Source organism: Brachyhypopomus gauderio, chromosome 1 (genome assembly GCF_052324685.1).
Source record: "Brachyhypopomus gauderio isolate BG-103 chromosome 1, BGAUD_0.2, whole genome shotgun sequence".
In the NCBI taxonomy this organism is placed as follows: domain Eukaryota; kingdom Metazoa; phylum Chordata; class Actinopteri; order Gymnotiformes; family Hypopomidae; genus Brachyhypopomus; species Brachyhypopomus gauderio.
The window spans coordinates 20,234,947-20,253,959 of NC_135211.1; the positions used below are offsets into that span (position 1 = coordinate 20,234,947).

General features: G+C 40.3%; 2 protein-coding genes across 3 annotated transcripts; both read right to left on the reverse strand.

The window, feature by feature from the left end:
• Positions 1-967: 967 nt before the first annotated feature.
• Positions 968-6,061, reverse strand: cdkn1a (cyclin dependent kinase inhibitor 1A). Of its 2 annotated transcripts, none has more exons than XM_077001107.1 (3): positions 5,849-6,061; positions 3,152-3,602; positions 968-2,916 (listed from the first exon to the last, which is right to left on the reverse strand). In XM_077001107.1, exons 2-3 carry the CDS (start codon positions 3,597-3,599, stop codon positions 2,861-2,863), a joined length of 504 nt encoding a protein of 167 aa, XP_076857222.1. In that variant the 5' UTR covers positions 3,600-3,602; positions 5,849-6,061; the 3' UTR covers positions 968-2,860. The 2 variants fall into 2 exon arrangements, with proteins under 2 accessions (XP_076857222.1, XP_076857221.1); XM_077001106.1 differs by lacking the exon at positions 5,849-6,061 and adding an exon at positions 4,313-4,424.
• A 6,009-nt stretch (positions 6,062-12,070) lies between these two features.
• Positions 12,071-17,036, reverse strand: srsf3b (serine and arginine rich splicing factor 3b). Its single transcript, XM_077001349.1, has 7 exons — positions 16,906-17,036; positions 15,956-16,020; positions 15,161-15,371; positions 14,856-14,990; positions 12,924-12,962; positions 12,710-12,796; positions 12,071-12,619 (listed from the first exon to the last, which is right to left on the reverse strand). The coding sequence occupies exons 2-7, from the start codon at positions 15,960-15,962 to the stop codon at positions 12,592-12,594; spliced, it is 507 nt and encodes a 168-aa protein (XP_076857464.1). The 5' UTR covers positions 15,963-16,020; positions 16,906-17,036; the 3' UTR covers positions 12,071-12,591.
• Positions 17,037-19,013: the final 1,977 nt, after the last annotated feature.

The window sequence follows — 19,013 nt, forward strand, 5'->3', positions numbered from 1 at the left end:
ACCCGCTATTATAACCCCCACACCCACTACTATAACCCCCACAGCCAATATTATAACCTCCACACCCACTACAACCCCCACACCCACTACTATAACACCCACACTCACTACCATAACCCCCACACCCACTACTATAACCCCCACTACCCACTACTATAACCCCCACTACCCACTATTATAACCTCCACACCCACTACTATAACCTCCACACCCACTACCATAACCCCCACACCCACTATTATAACCTCCACACCCACTACTATAAGCTCCACACCCACTACTATAACCTCCACACTCACTACTATAACCCCCACACCCACTACTATAACCTCCACACTGTAACTCCACACCCACTAATATAACCCCACACCAACTACTATAACCCCACACCCACTTCTATAACCCCCACACCCACAAAATTTATCTGTTTATACAGTTTATACAATTAATTTAAATGCTGTTTAGCTACAATATGATATTGCTGTCTAGAATAGTGCCATTTACCAATAAAATGTAAATAAAGCAGAATGAACTAATGTTTTTACAACAATGCAAAAATGATCACACAACTGTCAATCACTTAGGCCTGCCCACTTTGGTTTTTTTTAATGAGAAATAATTAAGTGATTAAATAAATGATGTATGATTACTTTCCTTTTAAGTAATAAAGTGACACAACAGTATGACTTACATGCTTAATTATAAAATTATGTGATGTATTGACATAAAAGACATTATAACAGAACTATGTTTAATTTGGAATGAATGTGATTAATAACCATTATTCACATCACTTCATTACTTGTCAATTAAGCAATTAACATATAGTTATATAATTTTATTTTAATTAGTCACTTTATTATTTCTCAATTAAAACATAAAACAGTAAGACAGATGGGTGGGACTAAGTGACGCATCATTCTGACATGCTCTCTAAAGCACAACACTCAACACACACAAATAAAAGAAATTAAAATTTTATTTGTATTGTGCCAATAACCTACAAAATGACATTTATATGACAATAAATAAACAAATACACTTTAGTTAATACCTTCGGTATGCACACTACTTAACACAAAACGGGCCACGCGCATCATTAAGAGTAATGCAGGGCAGCATTAACAGCTCCAAATCACTGGCGCCCCCTGGTGTTAGACTGTTATAAACAAAAAGGTATATCCGCTTATTATAATGCAATTTAGTGTAGAAAGTGTGTGCCATTTTTTTATTATTAGTTAGACGTTAATGTTTATAACAGTCCCATGCAGAGAAACCCCACTTGATATGTTTAGAGAAAAGTGTATTACATAAAGCATTGAGGTTGATTATTATCGTTACTATTATAGCTAGACTATTACTGCTTCCATTAGCAGTAAAAATACACTTTTGTTAAAAAATAATTTAGCAGGAATATCATCTATGATATAATGTGCTGTTATTTTACTGACAGGGTTAGCTAAGACTAAACTAAAATGTGTGGGACAATCACTGTACAACAGCATTTTTGACATAGGCTAGTTGTCAAATTTAATTGGTTTTGTGCATCTCAGTATAACAATGTGTTTTTCTGAATCAACTTTTTTTTCGACTAACTCAGGATAACAATGTGTTTTTCTGAATTAACTTATTTTTTCAACTAACTCAGGGTGCAGTTAGTATGTAGGGTTCCTGTAGGATTAGTGTGTAGTAGTTCATTTTAAGACTAGACTATGACTATTGGACACTGACAAAACAAACAAACTCATGCACTTTAGAGATACATACATAGCAAAGCTCATTTTCCAATACACTGTATATTTATACAAAACACAATAGGAATATACAGGAATGTGCTTGTCACGAAAACACATCAGTCCTATATTAAAACAAAAGACAGAAAAACGTCATCACAAAATGATTGCAGAGAAAATGTACATATAAAATGCTGGCCTTGTGCATGCTGGATCTGTAAACACTTGTCTCGTGCAGGCAGGATCTATAAAGGTTCGGGACACTGGGTCTCTAAATGTTGACCTCATGCACTCTAGATTTGTGAATGCTGGTGTTTAAACGCACCTTAATTTGCTGGGATTTCAATTCTGTATATTTTGATATAAGGTGACTTAGTCAGTGTTTGAAGCCATGCCTGATGTAGCCAGAGAGATTCTGAGATTCTTCATCTGTCTAGACATCAAAAATGAACTCCTCTTAACTCCTATAAAAACATGACCACAGTCCTACACAGCAAGTCTTCAGGAAGGTGTAAATGTGCTGCTCTCTGTGTTCTGGTTGGGATGCTAGGGTTAGGGGTTAGGATTAGAGGTTAGGAGGTAAGGTTAGCAGGGTGTAAGTGTGCTGCTCGCTGAGCTCTGGTTGGAACATGTTCTTTCTCCCACTGGCACAGTACAGTGGAAGGTGGACCAGACGAACACAGCCGTTTCAGAGGAGAGAGACTTAAGGTGGACCAGACGAACACAGCCGTTTCAGAGGAGAGAGACTTAAGGTGGACCAGATGAACACAGCCGTTTCAGAGGAGAGAGACTTAAGGTGGACCAGATGAACATAGTCATTTCAGTGGAGAGAAACTTGATACAGATCCAGTCTTTTCTAAAAGTGCGTGTCTACCTTATTCTGCTTCATTGTCTCCATGTTAACAGGGATCATGAAGTAATGGGAACACAGGAGTAATGTGACATGTTCCTCTAAAAGCACAAATTGAAATTACTAATTAGAATGGGGAAAAGCTACATTTTTCCACAACTGAGTGTTTTCATTTTTTCATTTCTTTTAAATATATATTATACAGTCTATGTAGATATAGTTCCTGAGAGCAGCGTATGTGCATTTGTGTTCTGAGGACAGGTTTTTCACTGGCTCTTCACTGTCCTGATTTCCTGGGAGTTTCCACAATATGCTGTTTAATCTTGTAGTAATCTGAATGAGGAACAAAGAGGACAGTTCATACACAGAAAAGCCTCAAAACAAACACATTGATCCTAAATTCACAAACCCAACGATCCTAAAACCACAAACACACAATGGTAACCTATTTTTAAATGGCCTAATGGAAGACAAATACCACTGCAAGCACACATACATGTGGACATACACACACACACACACACACACACACACACACACACGCACATGCACACACATACACACGTACCTGTGATGTTGGTTTGCTTCCTCTTAAGCGTGCGAGTTTTATCAGGAGTTTTCTCCAAGCTCTGAGAGGGACTGATATGCTTCTCAGGGGTTCTAGGAACATTCTCTTTCTCATCTGCAGACCGACTTGTCCGAAGCTCCACCCCAGAGGCTGTGACTGCTGTAGACTTCACCCCCTGTCGCCGAGGCACGCCCCCCACAGAGCATGCACGGTAGAGAGCAGGTACACGAGCCCCAGGAACTCCCTCCCACTGGAAGTCTCCGCCCACTAGAGGCTTCTCTGAGACAAAGTCAAAACCCCAACGCCGTGCCGCGCCCTCCAGATCTTTATGCAGAGCATCTTTATACTCCACTAGCAGCTGCTCCCGATCAACTGGGCCGAACAGATTACGGCGAGTCGGACCGTTACTCAGAGATCTCAGGATCCGCTTGTTGAAAGCCATGAGCATACACTACAGAGAGAGAGAGAGACAGACAGACACACACAGAGAGAAAGTGTGGTTATGTAATGCAGCTGAAAATCTGGTTTAACTATACATACACCAGAAAATACAGGAAATAGGTATGCAGTATTAAAACACAGAAATCATAAAAAATAGCTTATATAGGGTCCTGTAGCAAGTACATGAGTGTGACCTCCCCTACACTGGAGCAGGAAGCCTCTCCCGAACCACAGTGGGATGGCAGCATTACTGTCCCCCCCTTCAGGACAGTCTCTCCAAAACAGGTCATCTTTAACTCTAATAATAAACCATTTTGTTCTGAAAACGTGTTGTTTTTTTTGTTAATGTATATATACTCAGTATTTACTATTTTTTAAATATTAATAAAGATTGGGAAATTATACTATATATTGTCATTACATAATTTTCTAAAACAACAGATCTAATCTTGGCCTAAGACTGGTTCAGAGTGCTGTATAATAACAATATACAAAAAGCCAAATAACATTTGATCTAAAGAGTAAACCAAGTTACTATTTTTAAATGGCAGCCATTTTTAGGGAAAAACGAATTATTCAAGTCAAAAAGCAAAAGTAAGTTAAATATACAACATATGGTTACAATTATACACATTATTATATTTAAAATATTGGTGGTTATATGAATGTAAATGACTAACTGACTAAAACACATCTGGAAGGCATGTAGAGACATCTCACCATGGTGGACCCTGTGCTAAATCACTGGCAGCAGGAAGCTTCTGATTCACAGTATAGATGTAGAATGATATGTTGCTACAGCTCTACACCTTTAAATAGATGGGGCGAGACTATTTGGCCACGCCCCCGTACCACTCATACATGCCTGGGCAAAGCAACTAGGACAAGTGGAAACATGTTCGACAGGCTATTAGGACGCTGCAGTGAGCAGCCACATCCACTAGGGGGTATCAGTGTACCAATCCTGACCTAATCAAGTTTACTGAAGTTTCTTTGACGGTTTCTGCTGCTTTGCCTAACATTTGATTGTTTGGTTGTTGGAAAATTTAATGTAATGGTTAAACAAGTATTAGTTTGGGCTTTTTACATTCTTCTTTAATGAGATTTTACTGTGCAGAAAAATAGCCTCGCCATTGAATCATGATATTGCTCTTGTATGGACGTAATATGACTAAATTAAATATTTGGTTTTAACCGTAAAAACTGGGGGGGGGGGGGGGGGGGGACCAAAACCGGCTTTTGAAAAAGTGGGGAGGACATGTCCCCCCCCCCCAAATTACGTCCGTGTGCTCTTGTAAAACAGCCTTGGATGAAAACCAAATTCCACTCTAAAGCTTCCACTGTCTGTGTATCAGCCCAGCGTGTGTCTGCCTAGCTAGAGAATTCCCCTAACAAACATTCATCCTACATGCAGGCAGGTAAGGATGCAACAAGGATGAGGATTTCATATTGCACAATAGTGTGAGGAGCCTGACACAAAAGTGACACAGACAAGAGATCAGACAAGGTGGAGTATATATATATTTCTATAATAATATAATTACCATATGATGTCCAAATGATTTATATATAATAGTTAGGAATGGAATCATTTGAACATGTATGATATAATTAGAAAATTTTTATATATTTATATATATATATATATATATATATATATATATATATATATATATATATATATATATATATATATATATATAATTACCCTATGATGTTCAAATGATTCCATTCCTAACTATTCAAAATGCCAGTGCAACTGTGGTTTCTAATGGCTGATTCCAATGAAAGTCCAGCCCACCACAAAATACAAATACTGTGGCGGTAAGACCAACTTCTGAATCATTGGTCAGAAGTCAAGATGACTCAGAAATCAAGATGACCTATTTTCCTACTAGCCATGGTCCACGTGAATGTGGATCTCGTGCACGCTCGCGTCCAGACTCCCTGGTGCATCTCGCAGTCAAATCAATCAGCCTAGCGTTATCGCACGTGCATGCCAAATAAATTATATATTTTTTAAACACCAAATTAAAACAATCTCATAAAATCCAACTTAAAACAAAAGTGGCAGTATGCCGACTACTTGGAAACTTTTTCTTACAAAATAACAGAACCAATTCCAACAAAATGACTTCTGAGTGGAACCTCAGAAAAGACTTTCATGTAGTCGTAGGTATAAAGACAAAACTTCAGAGCCCACCGTATTACTTAGGAAAACATGACACTGAAAATGAATCAAACCATTCAACTTACACGATAGCGATGTGTCTACCAGAACGTCAAATAGCAGGTTTGTTCTTTAAGAAGAAGTTATCAAAGTATCATTCACTCTTTGAAGAAAATCAAAAATCGATTTCAGCTAATCTTGAACTAAAGAAATTGGTATGTATACTTTATCCCAGCTAACTTTGTCCACTTAACTTCTAACTAATAATGACGGCCGTTCTCCACGGTCCCCTCGCCTTTTCTCGGTGGGCGTGAACATCCAGCTCAACAGCAGGCGGGGTCTATAGAGAAAAGCACGTGCATTTAACCCGGTAAACACAAGAAAACACGTGACTCCCATCTTGCGTTGTCCGGTTGAAGGAAATTCGGGTCCTCTTCCCAAAAGGCCCTTCTGTGGCCATTTTCTATACAGACATTCCAATGCGTCTCACGTAATCGGACGCGTCTCGTTCAGTTATAACACCTCTAAACCTGAGTTTGGATGTTTCTCTAAACATCCTTATAACAGGATACTGCATGTTAATGTTGGGAAGACCATTATGTCCAATATACACTATTAAGTTTATGCTTTCCCTAGTGTAATTTCTCTTCTAAGTTGATAATTCATTTTTTTGTTTGTAATTACATAGACTATGTTTTTTTTTGTGTTTTAAGATACATCTATAAAGTGATTAATGTTCAATCTTACGGAAGCTTATCTTCTGACTGCATACTCGAACTTTAGTCTCTTGTTTCAACGCGCCGAAATTTAAGTAAGCTCCGCCCAGTACACGTGCTCCCAGTCGAGCCACGGATGGGGGGAAATCCCGCGAATCGCGTTCAGGTCTTCACGTGTAGCGTACAGCCTTGTTTCTTTGTAATATGAAAATATGAATATGAATTTTAACACACCAGACTAAGTCACTTTCCTTTCCCCTTCGCTACTCTTTACAGATTAAAATTCAGAAAGAATTAAAAGCACTATGAAACAGTTGTAAACAGAAACATTGTTCAGAATATATTAACGTAGGCTATTTAAGCAGTTTATTTGCATACTTCTCAAATATAAATGGCTACTTCAGAAACACGAATGCATGTAAATTAATCAGCCACGCAAACACTCTGTTAAAAAGGCAACGCTAGGATAGAGACGCTAATTAATGTAAATTACGAGCAAATATCGTAGCTCATCCCAAGAGATTCGCAATAGTCTGTGCGTGGTAAATATCTTAAAACTTTATTACAAACGGCATCTCTGAAGGTGATAGATTTCTACAAGCAGTGTAGAATAGTAGGCTATAAGAATGTTATTTATAGGCTTTTGGTAAACATGTGACCAAAAAGCATGCAGAGGTTAATTAGGATATTGAATTAAGCAAGGTATTATTTAGGCTTAAAAGCAATAACAATAGGCTATCACATGTTTGGATTTGAAAATTTTGAAAAATTGTACCAGGATAGGTTATATATTATGGTACATCTGAATGTTCACTGGTAAAAAACAAACAAACAAACTCTCCATAATTGTTGCAGTTAGATGTTCTTCATTCATCATAATTTTGTTTTATTAATTGCCCTTGGTTAGTTTAAAAATTAACATACACCAATTTACAAAGACATCCCCAGACCTTTAATAAACATGAACTTCTGTTTACAGACTTGTGGGCTTTTTGTTAAGTAACTTTCTTACTTTAGTAATATGAAGTGTATCAGGTTGATAAAGATTGTTTGTCATTTTCTTTCCTTCTGGGGCCTTAAGGAACACTTGAATGTTGAGGATTTGTTGCAAGTGGAATTGATCAGAGGAACAGGAGAAAATAATATTATGTACATCCAGATCAGCGGAGAAGGATAATTACTGCATCTGGACAGCAGGGGCACATTCTGATTTCAGAGTTCTTTCAGCTTTTCCACACCTGGCAGCATTCCAGATTCCCAGAACATGCACAATAGCAGAGCAGTGTCACCGCCTCAGTGCACGCAGACAGAGCTAAGGAGATCTGGCTGTGAGTCAAGGAGACCACTGGGGGCCTAATGACCAGCACCAGACACAGAGCCTTTGTAAGAGAGGAGAGTAACAGTAGTCTATAATTAACACTGAACACTTTACATGTCATTCTAAAAGCAAATCATGAAAGGACTACATTTAACACACACTTTCTTAGAAACATTTATTCATTGATTTGTTGATAAACACAATCTAATAATAACTCTGTGTAAGGCCTCCTCTGTCCTCTGTGCTGACTGGCTGTTTCTGGGGCACAGGCAGATCTCCAGCACTCACACTCAAGATGTGCAGGTTTGTGCTTGATAAACCTGTACCAGCTCAGCAACTACCACAATGCCACTACCAACTACTGTGTGACAGAGATAGGGAACCAATGCAAACCCTACAACCCTGCAAACTACAGGTTGTGCATCACATCAATGCGGAAAACAGAATTACTCTTCCCTGAACTGAATCAATAGCAACAAGAGTGAATAATGTAGCCCATGGCCGGAGTGGGCCACTTTTTCAGCCCGGGAGTTTCATGCCCAAATCCAGTACAAAATTATTTTTCCCTCAATTGGCCCAAACTAGAAATTGACATGAGCCGGCCCATCGGGAATCCTCCCGATTAGCCACTCCGGCTCTGATGTAGCCCAATACTCTTCTTTAATGCAGAAACTATCTCAAAACACATTCAACTTAAAAGTTACCTCTACATGTTCACAATCTGAAGATTGTATTATGAGATTGAAAATCAGTGTCAGTGATTGGAGAGACCATTACTCTGTGATGAAAGACACTCACAAACAACTAGAAACAACACAATGACAATCTCAGCCAAACATGTTGGGGTCCGTTCACTGAGGTGTACCCTGCCTCCTGATATTTGAAAATAACGACAGACTGTATCCTAACACAATAACACACAGACTTAAATACCACTTATCAGTTCTTTCATCTGTTTGTATATATTTCCCACTATTGTATATATACAATAGTGTAATCTAATCTGTCCATAAGTACCTATAGTTATTATAGGCTACTTTGTTTATACCCCTTCATATTTATAACCTGTATATATTTATACTTAGTCACAGCATACTCAAGCTACTGTACCTTTTTTATATACATATTTACATTTTTGATAGCACTTCTGGATGGATGCAAACTGCATTTCATTGCTTTGTACTTGCGACATGTGCAATGACAATAAAATTCTATTAGTTATATTCTAATAGAATAGAATTCTATTATATTCTTACACCTGTGAACACTGTCACCAGGGTGTTATGCTCAGGGCTTGCTTGGAATAACCTGCTGAATCACAGATGTAGATGAATTACAGTTGAATCAGCACACAGGGAGGAATGCCTCAGCAATTATTAAGAACACAAATTTAAAACCATACTGACATTTTGAAAAGTGTGTTATACAAATTTAAACCATTACTGGGATTTTGAAAGCAGTATTATAAAAATTAAGCCTCATTAACAAAGCTGGCACAAAGTGGAAATCAAAATGAGTGCCTGAAACAAAAGCATGTTTGTTATGACTGGTGTGTTGTCATTCATTAGTCTGAAAATGGGGACAGTCACCCTTTCCCAGACTATTCAATCTGGTGTGGCCTTCGCTCTGTGCGAACTTTGTCTTTGTTTTTTTAAACTAGTAAGTTTTGTCAGTGTCAGTTTTAAGAAGAAAAATGAAAGAACGACTTTATAAAAAGGTGTTAAGATGTAAGACGGATCGGTTAACACACTGGTTGTTAACATCGGTTGTTAACGCTGAGCAAGAAAGGGCGTGTCGTTGCTATCTGACGTAACAGCGCGTTTATTAACATACCAGAAAAGCGCGCGCAGTTTTGAGCGTCTCACCGACGGAGTGGTTCGAACCGGTACACGTGTAGCTAGTGCGTGTCGTGGCTGGGAGGCGGAGTTCGTTTCACGATTCGACAGGGCGGAGCCGGTTGTTTGCTTAGATTCAAGACTCGTTCTAGACGGCGTCTCACGCGGAGAAAATATACATTCGTGTCTAGAGTGAGTCATGCACGCGGCTCTGTAGTAGGACACGTTGTGCGGAACTCATGCACAGCACGACGTGTTCTTCTCTTTCAGCGATTGTGCCATCCATCCACTTGAAACCTACTACAATATCATTTTTTAAAACAACATTTATAATGACGAAGATGAATGTCGACTGTTTAATAAAGTAATGCGTCTAGTTCCCACCAGAATCCTTCCACAGAAACAGGAAGGCCTTTCTCCTTCCATGTGAGCGTTAGGAAAGGCTTGTTGAAACGAAATGGCGGTCTTCAAATTAATCCACCTCCAATTTTGCCTAATTCAAGCAAAATTAAGTCAGAAATAGAAGTCGTTTTTTTTTCAACTCCCATGTTTTGAATGCCTTTTAAGGTTAATTCTGTGTGGCACCTTGAATTATATTATACAGTGTGTAAGTATTCTTGTTTTTTACTATACAGTGTGCGTAAGTGTCCATGTGTGTTCTGACACTCACCAAAAGTGAAGTTACATAACAGTTACACACAACGCGTGTGTAATATGCGGCTGGAATACATACCTTAATAACAAGGTGTAGAAACACACCCTAATCCTGAGTTAGTTACGTAAGCCCCTCTGATGACTAATCTGCTTTCACCTTTACTGAAAGGTCAGAACCAGGGTGCAAAAATTCTGCTTCATTAAACCCCCACAGTGGCACTCATGCTCTGAGAAATTAGAGCCATTAGAATATTTTCTTCACTACAGTAAACACTATATCAGATAATTTGTATACATAGGTGATGGAACTACTTTGTACATATTACGATGCTAAATTGGGTGCATTATTGGTGCAGGTATGCAGTGTACAGTCATGGCGAATTTTCCAACCAGATTCTTACTACTGGTTTTACACATTTATAACAGAGTTCCAAATTGAATTAGCTTTAGTCTCACTGTAACAGACATGTACTCTAATTTTAACATGTGGTGTTACAGCAACGGTCTATTGGATAATCTCCAATAGACAGCAGCAAACACAGTACATACCATTTCAGTCAGAACTGTTCATTCATAACTGAGTTCATTCACACACACACACACACACACACACACACACAGCTACCATACCATGATCAACAGGCTGGTAGTAAAGCTAAACCCATCATGAAACATCAGGTAACATGACAAGTAAACTCTTAGTTCACCCTGAATTTTAAATGGGAATAGGCAATGTCTTTATCATAATATAGTATGTGATATTATAAAACCCAGAGGATTCCTTTGTCGGTTAGGTCTATTGGTTCTATAAGCTTATATCTAAAAATAACCACATTAACATTTCTTTGATGATCGGGACAAATACATCAACTAATGTTGTCCATGTTCTGAAACTGGCATTCTGGATACTGCATATCGGAGGATTATGCAGTAGTTTCCAATATGCGACAAAAGCAAAGTATACTATGGGGTCACATGAATGATTACTTGATTGGATGGAGTACACCACGAAGATAGCGGTGTTCGCATACTGGAATATTTGGCAGAAGTAGTACGTCATCCGGGGATGTTTCGCATACTGGAAAAAATTTTATTTGCATACTGCATAGGGGCCCAAGCAGTAAGCCAGTATGTAGTAGGCTACTTCAAACACAGCCATTGTGTGCTAAATTCAGCTGGTGAGTCTCTTTTCTTCCCTTGGGAGGGAGATAACATTCACAACTAAGCTAGTTTAGCTCAATATTGCCCTCTGCTGTTGTAGTTGTGTAGCTCTAGATCAGGGGTGGCCAACCCATCAGAAACTAAGCCACTTTTTTTTTTTTACTGCGTTACGGCAAAGAGCCCCATCATACAGGGACATGTAAATTGTTGAGGGGGGGGGGGTATTATATCGAGATCGATCGATCGCCAGTAGTTGGCAAATTAGGAACTCGTGTGAAGAGTCAAATGCGCGTTTTCCACTACGCCGGTTTTAAAAGTACTAGCGGCTCGCTAGGCTTGTAAACAAACCGCGCAGCATGAATATGTAGCAGTGTGTCACCCTCAGAGCTGATGAGGTAACCGGGCCACGGCACAGACCGTTAGTGCAGGTGAGAGCGAACCGGCTCGCGAGCCGCATGAAACCAGGCAAAGAGCCGCAGATTGGCCACTCCTGCTCTAGATAGAACATATTGGCCAGACTGACTACAACAGTGCCATGCATTTAAAAGGCTTTGAACAGTGAGGAACAGATTGCTATAAGCATTATGTAGACCCATTGACAGTATTAAAAAACACAAAGCCCGATCACCCTGAAACCATTTTTTATTTCAGATAAACATTCAACAGTACAAACACTAGGGGGGGAAGGAGCTAAACTATCTATGAAGGTCAAACTGGTCTCCACAGTGCTCAACATCTCATGTCAAGCTGCAGTCATGAAGTCCAATTTAGAGAAAATTCCAACACCAACTTACAAAAACAAAAAGCTAATTTTCACTTCACGCCTCCAGAAGAATGAAGTCAGGACGTGAGAGGGACTGGTCACAGTGAAAATGGCTGAGTGCTCCTTACAGTCACAGACCTTCCATGCATTAAAGAAAAATAAAAGAAGCTGGAATGCTGCTTGATGGGACATGAGGATCAAACTACAGTGTAGCTCACACGCCGGGAACAAACAAAACCGCTCTAAAATATCGGATCATTATATAAAAAGGAAGAAAAAAAAAAAAAAGCAAAATGACTCGAAGGGCAGAGAGTCCATAACGCTGGAGTTAAAAGACGAGTTATCATAGTCTTTACACAATCCTTCTGTAACGACGAGTGTCTCACTTCCTGTCATTTGATCTGGAGCGACTGTTGAGAAATGAAACGGTCATACGTCAACATTCAGGCGATCATTCGGATACCATGTTCAGGTCACTTCAGATTAATTACACCACATACCTTCTTGATCTGGAAAAGGAACGAGATGGTTTGTGGTTCCTGTCTCGGGACAGAGACCTCTCCCTTCTACGGTCTCGGGAGAGAGACCTACAGACAGATCAGAAAATGACATAAGGACGCTATAACGGCGCAACTAAAAAAAAAAAAAAAAAAAACTAGAAAGACGTTAAAAAGTCTAATGTAAAGGAGGAGGGTCATAAGCACACTGGTTTACCTGCTGCGACTGCGGCTGAAGCTCCTCCTACGGGGGGATCTGAGGAGGAGAAGGGGTGACAGACAAAAGCAGAGTGAACCACAGGGGGGTAGCACTGTTACCATCTGCCCCTTTAGCCCTTATCCTGCCAGAAACTACCTGCACTCACTGCACTCTCTCACCAGCCCGGGTTACGGGGAGAGAGGTGCCAGGCGTGGGCCAGGGCACACGATCGGCACCTGCGGCCATAAGAGTTCCTGTGTGGGTTGGTCAATAGTGGCTGCTCTACAGTGACTGTCAAACAGGAGACAAGAAGTTCTCCAGACACAGCCTAAACAGAGTCTCAGCCACAAGGATAAAACAAACAAAACACACACACAAAAAAAACCACCCCACAAACAAAAACAGAAGACCTCCGTATGCATTAGACAGGGTTTAATCTGTGCCTGGACAACAGCACACTGGGACCCTAACGAAGACAATGTGGGGCAGAAAAGGGCTAAGAATGCCTTTAAGGCAGCTTTAGGGGAAATATGAGACCTTTGTCGCTACAGGTAATGAAAAAGGAAAGAAAGACAACTGAATTAAAAAACAAAAGCGGTTGCCCACAGCGCAGTCAAAGATCCCCAAAGGAGCACTGGACCATAATGCCTCAAAGGAGCACTGGACCATAATGCCCAAAAGAAAAGAAATTAATGTAACCTGTTTGGAGTTTAAAAAGGGACAGCCCCATGTTACACCATTTAAACAGGAAAACATTTTCCTATATGATTTTTAATTAAGAACTGTCCCCCTTTAAACTATTTTGCATACCAACCCTTGTATCTTTGATTCAAACGAAAAGACTCCTTTTCAAAAAAGATGAAACCTCTCTTCATTTTACAACTGTATTCAGCATCAAACTGTATGAAGCAGGAAAAACTTACTAGTCTTTTGGTTTTCAACAAGCTAGAAATGGCGAAGGGGAGGCAGACTGCCGGCCGGGGAGGCGGGACTGGCGGAATATGGCAGGCCAGATGCTGCCAGCTGATTAGTTGGCTTGCGGATGGGGGCTGGCTGTAGTGGATTTTTCCTGCTTTTATTGGTTAGCCGAAGGCTGTTGCTGGTGGATTGTAGTGTAGACATTTGGGAACGTAAAACGCTGATTGGTCAGGAATGTGAAGTGGGCCGCTGCCGATTGGGTGTTAAGGTTGGAGGAAGAGGAGGAGCTGAGAACGGCATGCTCAGGAACCAATGGGCTGGTGCGACCTGACGACTGGCCATGCCTGGGTCATGTGACACGAACCCAGCCAGCTGATTGGGGCACGCTGGTCACATGATGCTGAAAGAGGACTAGTTGACTGACTCAGAGGTTGGTGAGAAGAGGCATGGTGGTGACTCTGCAACGGGGGTTCATTTTATTAATATAGATGATAAAAAGAAAATAAACAACCTTCATTAAATGAAACAAAAGATTGCAAATTCAACCATTAGCCCACCCCACCCAACTCAGAATACGAGAGGTAGAGAACGTTCCAGCCATCAATACATTATTGCCTTTTAGAAATGCCTACCAGACACTCCAAAAAAGCTAGCGAGATCTGTAACATTTAATACTCGGCTACATCTCCAAAACTAATCTGGAATGGAATAACAAAAGCATTGTTAAACGAAGTGCTATTATCCATAGAAGACCATTAAAACCCAGACTTGGGCATTGGCACATAAGAGGAAAAGACCACTGGGTCTGTGCTATCCTGACATCTGCAACTTAACGATCAAAAAATGGCAGGAGAGGATGAAAACTGCACCACGGTAACGAGGAGCTACAGGTTCTACAACAGCTCGTGCAGAAAGAGAAAGAGAAAGCAGGAGTATTATGGGATGGTTAAACTGAAAGAAGGGGACAGAAATCGATTAGTCAACTCTGATAATGATAACACTTCACACAAGTGATTGGGAGGGAGGAGTTACCTGCGCCTGGGAGGCGGGCTTCGTCGACGGTAGTCGTCACGTGGGCGCCGGCTCCAGGAGGGTGGTGGACCCCGGTTCCGAGAACGTTTTTCACCATTGGACAGTTCAACCCTCACACGGCAACCACACAGAGTCCTGCATCACAGCACGCAACGTATACATCAGACAAACATGCACTAAAACACACTAAGGAAATTGGAGAAAAAGAGGCAACAGTATACTCTGTTGTGAACTTCAATTCAAAAGACCAATGCAACTGTTCATCTCTTTGTAGTCACAATTCTAGGTTGGAGCTTAATTTTTACCTGCCATCAAGTTCCCTGACAGCATCTGTAGCATCACGTGGATCCTCAAACTCAACGAATGCAAAGCCAGGAGGGTTTCTGGCCACCCAGACACTGCGCAGAGGACCGTAGTAGCCAAAGGCTCTCTCCAGCTCAGACTTATTGCCATTATTTCCAAGGTTCCCCACATACACCTTACAATCCAAGGGGCAGTCTCTATGCATTGTGGGATCTGAAGAAAGAAAGAAAAAAAAAGAACAGTGTGTTGCGGGACATTGTCACACTTTAGCACAAAGCAGACATGAGCAATAGACTTAAGTTACACAGTTCAAAAACACCTTTTGAATGTGTTTAAGAATCTTCAATACACCACAGTAGGTAAATATTGGTGAAAACTACAATCAACCCAACGTTGAAACCAGAGAAACTATGTACCCAGGGAATTATTTGAATAATGCTTTACATTTCCAAAAAGCTAAAAGGGAGAGTGTCTCAATTTAGAAATTTTTGACTTGGACCAATTAAAATAAATTCTAAATGTTTACCTCGTTTACTTAAAAAAATAGTTATCTACTGTAGGTGAGAGAATAGAAACGTGCATTATTCAAATAACACTTGCTCCAGTATTTAAACACAACTGTGTTTAAACAAATAAGTTAAATTGTGTAAAAATAAAACTAAAATTGCACAAGAGCTGGAAACGCTACTGCAAGCGTTCCAGGTCCCAATATCATACTCATTTTAGTATATGAAATCAGAGATGACAATACATTTAGTATACAAATTAGCATGCAAAGTATGAAAAATTGTGTTTACCTCCCATTTCAATAGGCCTCAATTCTCTAAACAAAAACGGTTACTCTGCAAACGCGAATGAGAAACTGAAAGAAGAATCGTTCGTTTAGATTTTCATGTAATATACATGTTACACACACACACAACATAGTAAAGACAGAGAGGTAGATTAACAACAAGTTAAAATCATCTTGATAAAATTCAGACAAATTTGCCGTCGTTAGCCCCAAGTATGAACGCGAGCAAGCGCTGGCCTGTTTGAGGTTTTCAAACGTAAATCAGGCTCTGGTGAAGGACATTATCTGTCTTCATGGTGTGGAAATGCATAGCACATGGAAACTCTCAGCTCCTCACGTCCATAACGAGGTCGAGCAGCGGAGCTGAAACGGGCAGGCGAGGCTGAGCGGACCTGGCGTGGCTCACGGTAAACGCCTGGAGCAAATTAGGCTCTTCGGTTCCTGACTAACTAACGCTAGCGCTGTTATCGAACACCGTGAAGCTCTCAGCAACTACAGCGTTAAGACTAACGTTAAGACTAAGACCTGCAGGACGCCATGTTGGTGTGGTCCGTGTTGGCGCCTGCGGCGCTGCGCGAGCAACCCGCGCCTTTGTTAGCAGCACAAAATGGCGCAGGTACGCGACCCTAGCTTCTTCCGATTCATTTCACTAAATGAGTTTGACGGCATGGTGGTTATCCCTGCGTTTCATTTGAATCTATATACATCAAATGTGTCTGACTATCAAATCGTCGGACCGATTCTCGCGTTGTTCGGCTCCACGGGGAGTGTAACATTAGCAAACGCGCTATCGTAGTTACTATCGAAAATGGCCGTCGCCTGCGAAAATACGTCTATAATTAAAACCCATAAACAAAAGCAAGTGTTAATATTAACTGTCGCAGCCAATTGTAAAAAAAAAATATATATATATAACAATTCACACGGCCATTTAACCGTCCAAAATATATTTACCGTTTGTAATTATTTGGTCTTCCGCTGCGTTCGCTCCGAAACGCTCGCCTATTCTTTCCCTGCTGTAAAATGGCGATGCCGTGAATGTCGTGGCTTGTCGCCTTGACGTAGCCGTACGCCGTGACGTAGGCGTACACCATGACGCAATGGGCGGGGCTGACAATCATTGACGAGGAAATAAAATTAACTGCGCGTGCGCACCCGGGACGACACACGTCTAACAAGTAGCTTATTAAGTATCAGAAGTCACGAGTGTGTCAGTATTATCGTTACTGAAAAAGCTTTTTCTTTCATCTCTTATGAAGTTGATACACTGTTTATGTACTGACATGAAAGCTAGTGATTATCACAAGTCAGCATAGTCCCGTACATTATAAAGAAGAGCAACTAGATATCTGATAGGCTATCTGTCTTACACAAACCAGGTCCACAGTGCACGTTAGGCAGTTTCTATTTTCGACTTGCATTTTTTCTATTGGGCCAAATGGTCGCTAGAGGAGATGATTTGTACTACTCAAGAATTCAGACTGTAAGGATAATGAACATGCGCTCTCTCTCTTTCTCCCACTTACACACACACACACACACCTGCATTTCTTGCAGCCAGAAACCAGCTAATTTAAACGTTGCTATAGAGGTTTCATGTTAATTCTCTTTATGCCATGGTAACTCCTTGATCTTGTGAGATGTGCAGCCCCTGGTTACTTGGTCCCAGAGCTTAGATTCATCACTAAGAGAAAAACATTTAGATTTTTTTTGGAACAGAGCCGGGTTGGTGGCGTGAGTGTGAGCACAGACTTTGTTTCTTTTAACACTCCATGAAGATGTCTGAGGTGTTTTGTGAAGTACTTCACCTCTCACACTAATTTACCTTTACTGAGTAAGATAATGTTGTTTGAGGCAGGATTTACACATAATATGTTGGATTATGTGTTTTTTGTTGAAATTTTGCCAATGAACCATCAGTGATCTTTTTTTTGTTTTACACTGAAAAGGTGTGAAAGGGTTGTGCTCAGCATCCCGAACCTTCTCTTTATTAACTCGGCATAGCCACTGTACACCTTAACCACTGTACACCTTCCCTTTTAACTTGACTGTTGTGCTCTTTTCATTTTCACTTCATTCATTTATTACATTTGCCTGTTGGCAAATGTTGCTTCTCTGATGGGCTTAAGAAATGTAAAACAAGCTTTCCCACAGCACCAGTGCTTCTGTGTATATATGCTGCATTTATGGTGGAGATTCAGAACACAATATAGAGGCAACCCTCTATGACGGGTCTACCTCTGTTAAAGGTCCTAAAGAATCTCGATGCTTAACATCCAGAATGAACACTGAGAAGATGCCATTGCCTGGAAATATGCTTGCGTGTAAATAAAAATAAATAAGATTCAATCTAAAAGGTGTTAGAAGTAGCCATCCTTTCTTTTGTTGATTGAAGTGTGAGGTGATGTGTGAGGTAATGTTCTATTGGCGAACCACTAACAGAGCTGAACAGCGCTGTGTATAAAAGTCGCAGGTACACATGCACACACTGACAGCAAAGTGCTGGAGATTATCAAGGGGAGGTGACCGGCATTCTTATCTGCACCGGACAGCAGAGGACAGAAGGTGAGTGTCCAATGTCCTTTAGCTGAAGACATATATACAGAGATAAAAAAAACCCAGATACCATGGCATATCCACTGAAATAACCTTACCATGTAATTTAATTTAAATGATCTTACTAAATAAGAACAAATAATAGTAAAACATTTAAATGTAAAACTATGCTTTTATTTTCATTTATACCTTATGTAAAGCTTTTTTGTTCTTAAATGTGAGAAAATGTCTCAGTGAAATTATCTTTACCTCTTATAGTTACACAGTAAGCATATTGTTGGGTGGATTATGGTAACAGACGCACTGTGCATGTTTATTGAGCATGATTATTGTGTATGTGTTTATTGTTTATGTTGATTGTATGTGTTTGTTTCGCGGTGTGGCTCATGCAGATGCTTCAGAAAGTCCAGAGATGTCACCCGTTCCTGGGTTTCATTGTACTGATGGCATTAACAGTCACCCACTGCCAGGAGAATGAGAGGTAATAGCTACATATTATGCTCATT

Bases quoted from the DNA above. Each gene is read 5' to 3' on its own strand.
- srsf3b (XM_077001349.1), bottom strand. The intron at 12,963-14,855 runs GTAACTCCTCCC...TCTCCTCCTCAG, and splicing joins AGCCCGCCTCCCAGGCGCAG to ATCCCCCCGTAGGAGGAGCT. The intron at 12,620-12,709 runs GTATGTGGTGTA...ATTTCTCAACAG, and splicing joins TCCTTTTCCAGATCAAGAAG to TCGCTCCAGATCAAATGACA.
- cdkn1a (XM_077001106.1), bottom strand. The intron at 2,917-3,151 runs GTACGTGTGTAT...TTCCTCATTCAG, and splicing joins GAAGCAAACCAACATCACAG to ATTACTACAAGATTAAACAG.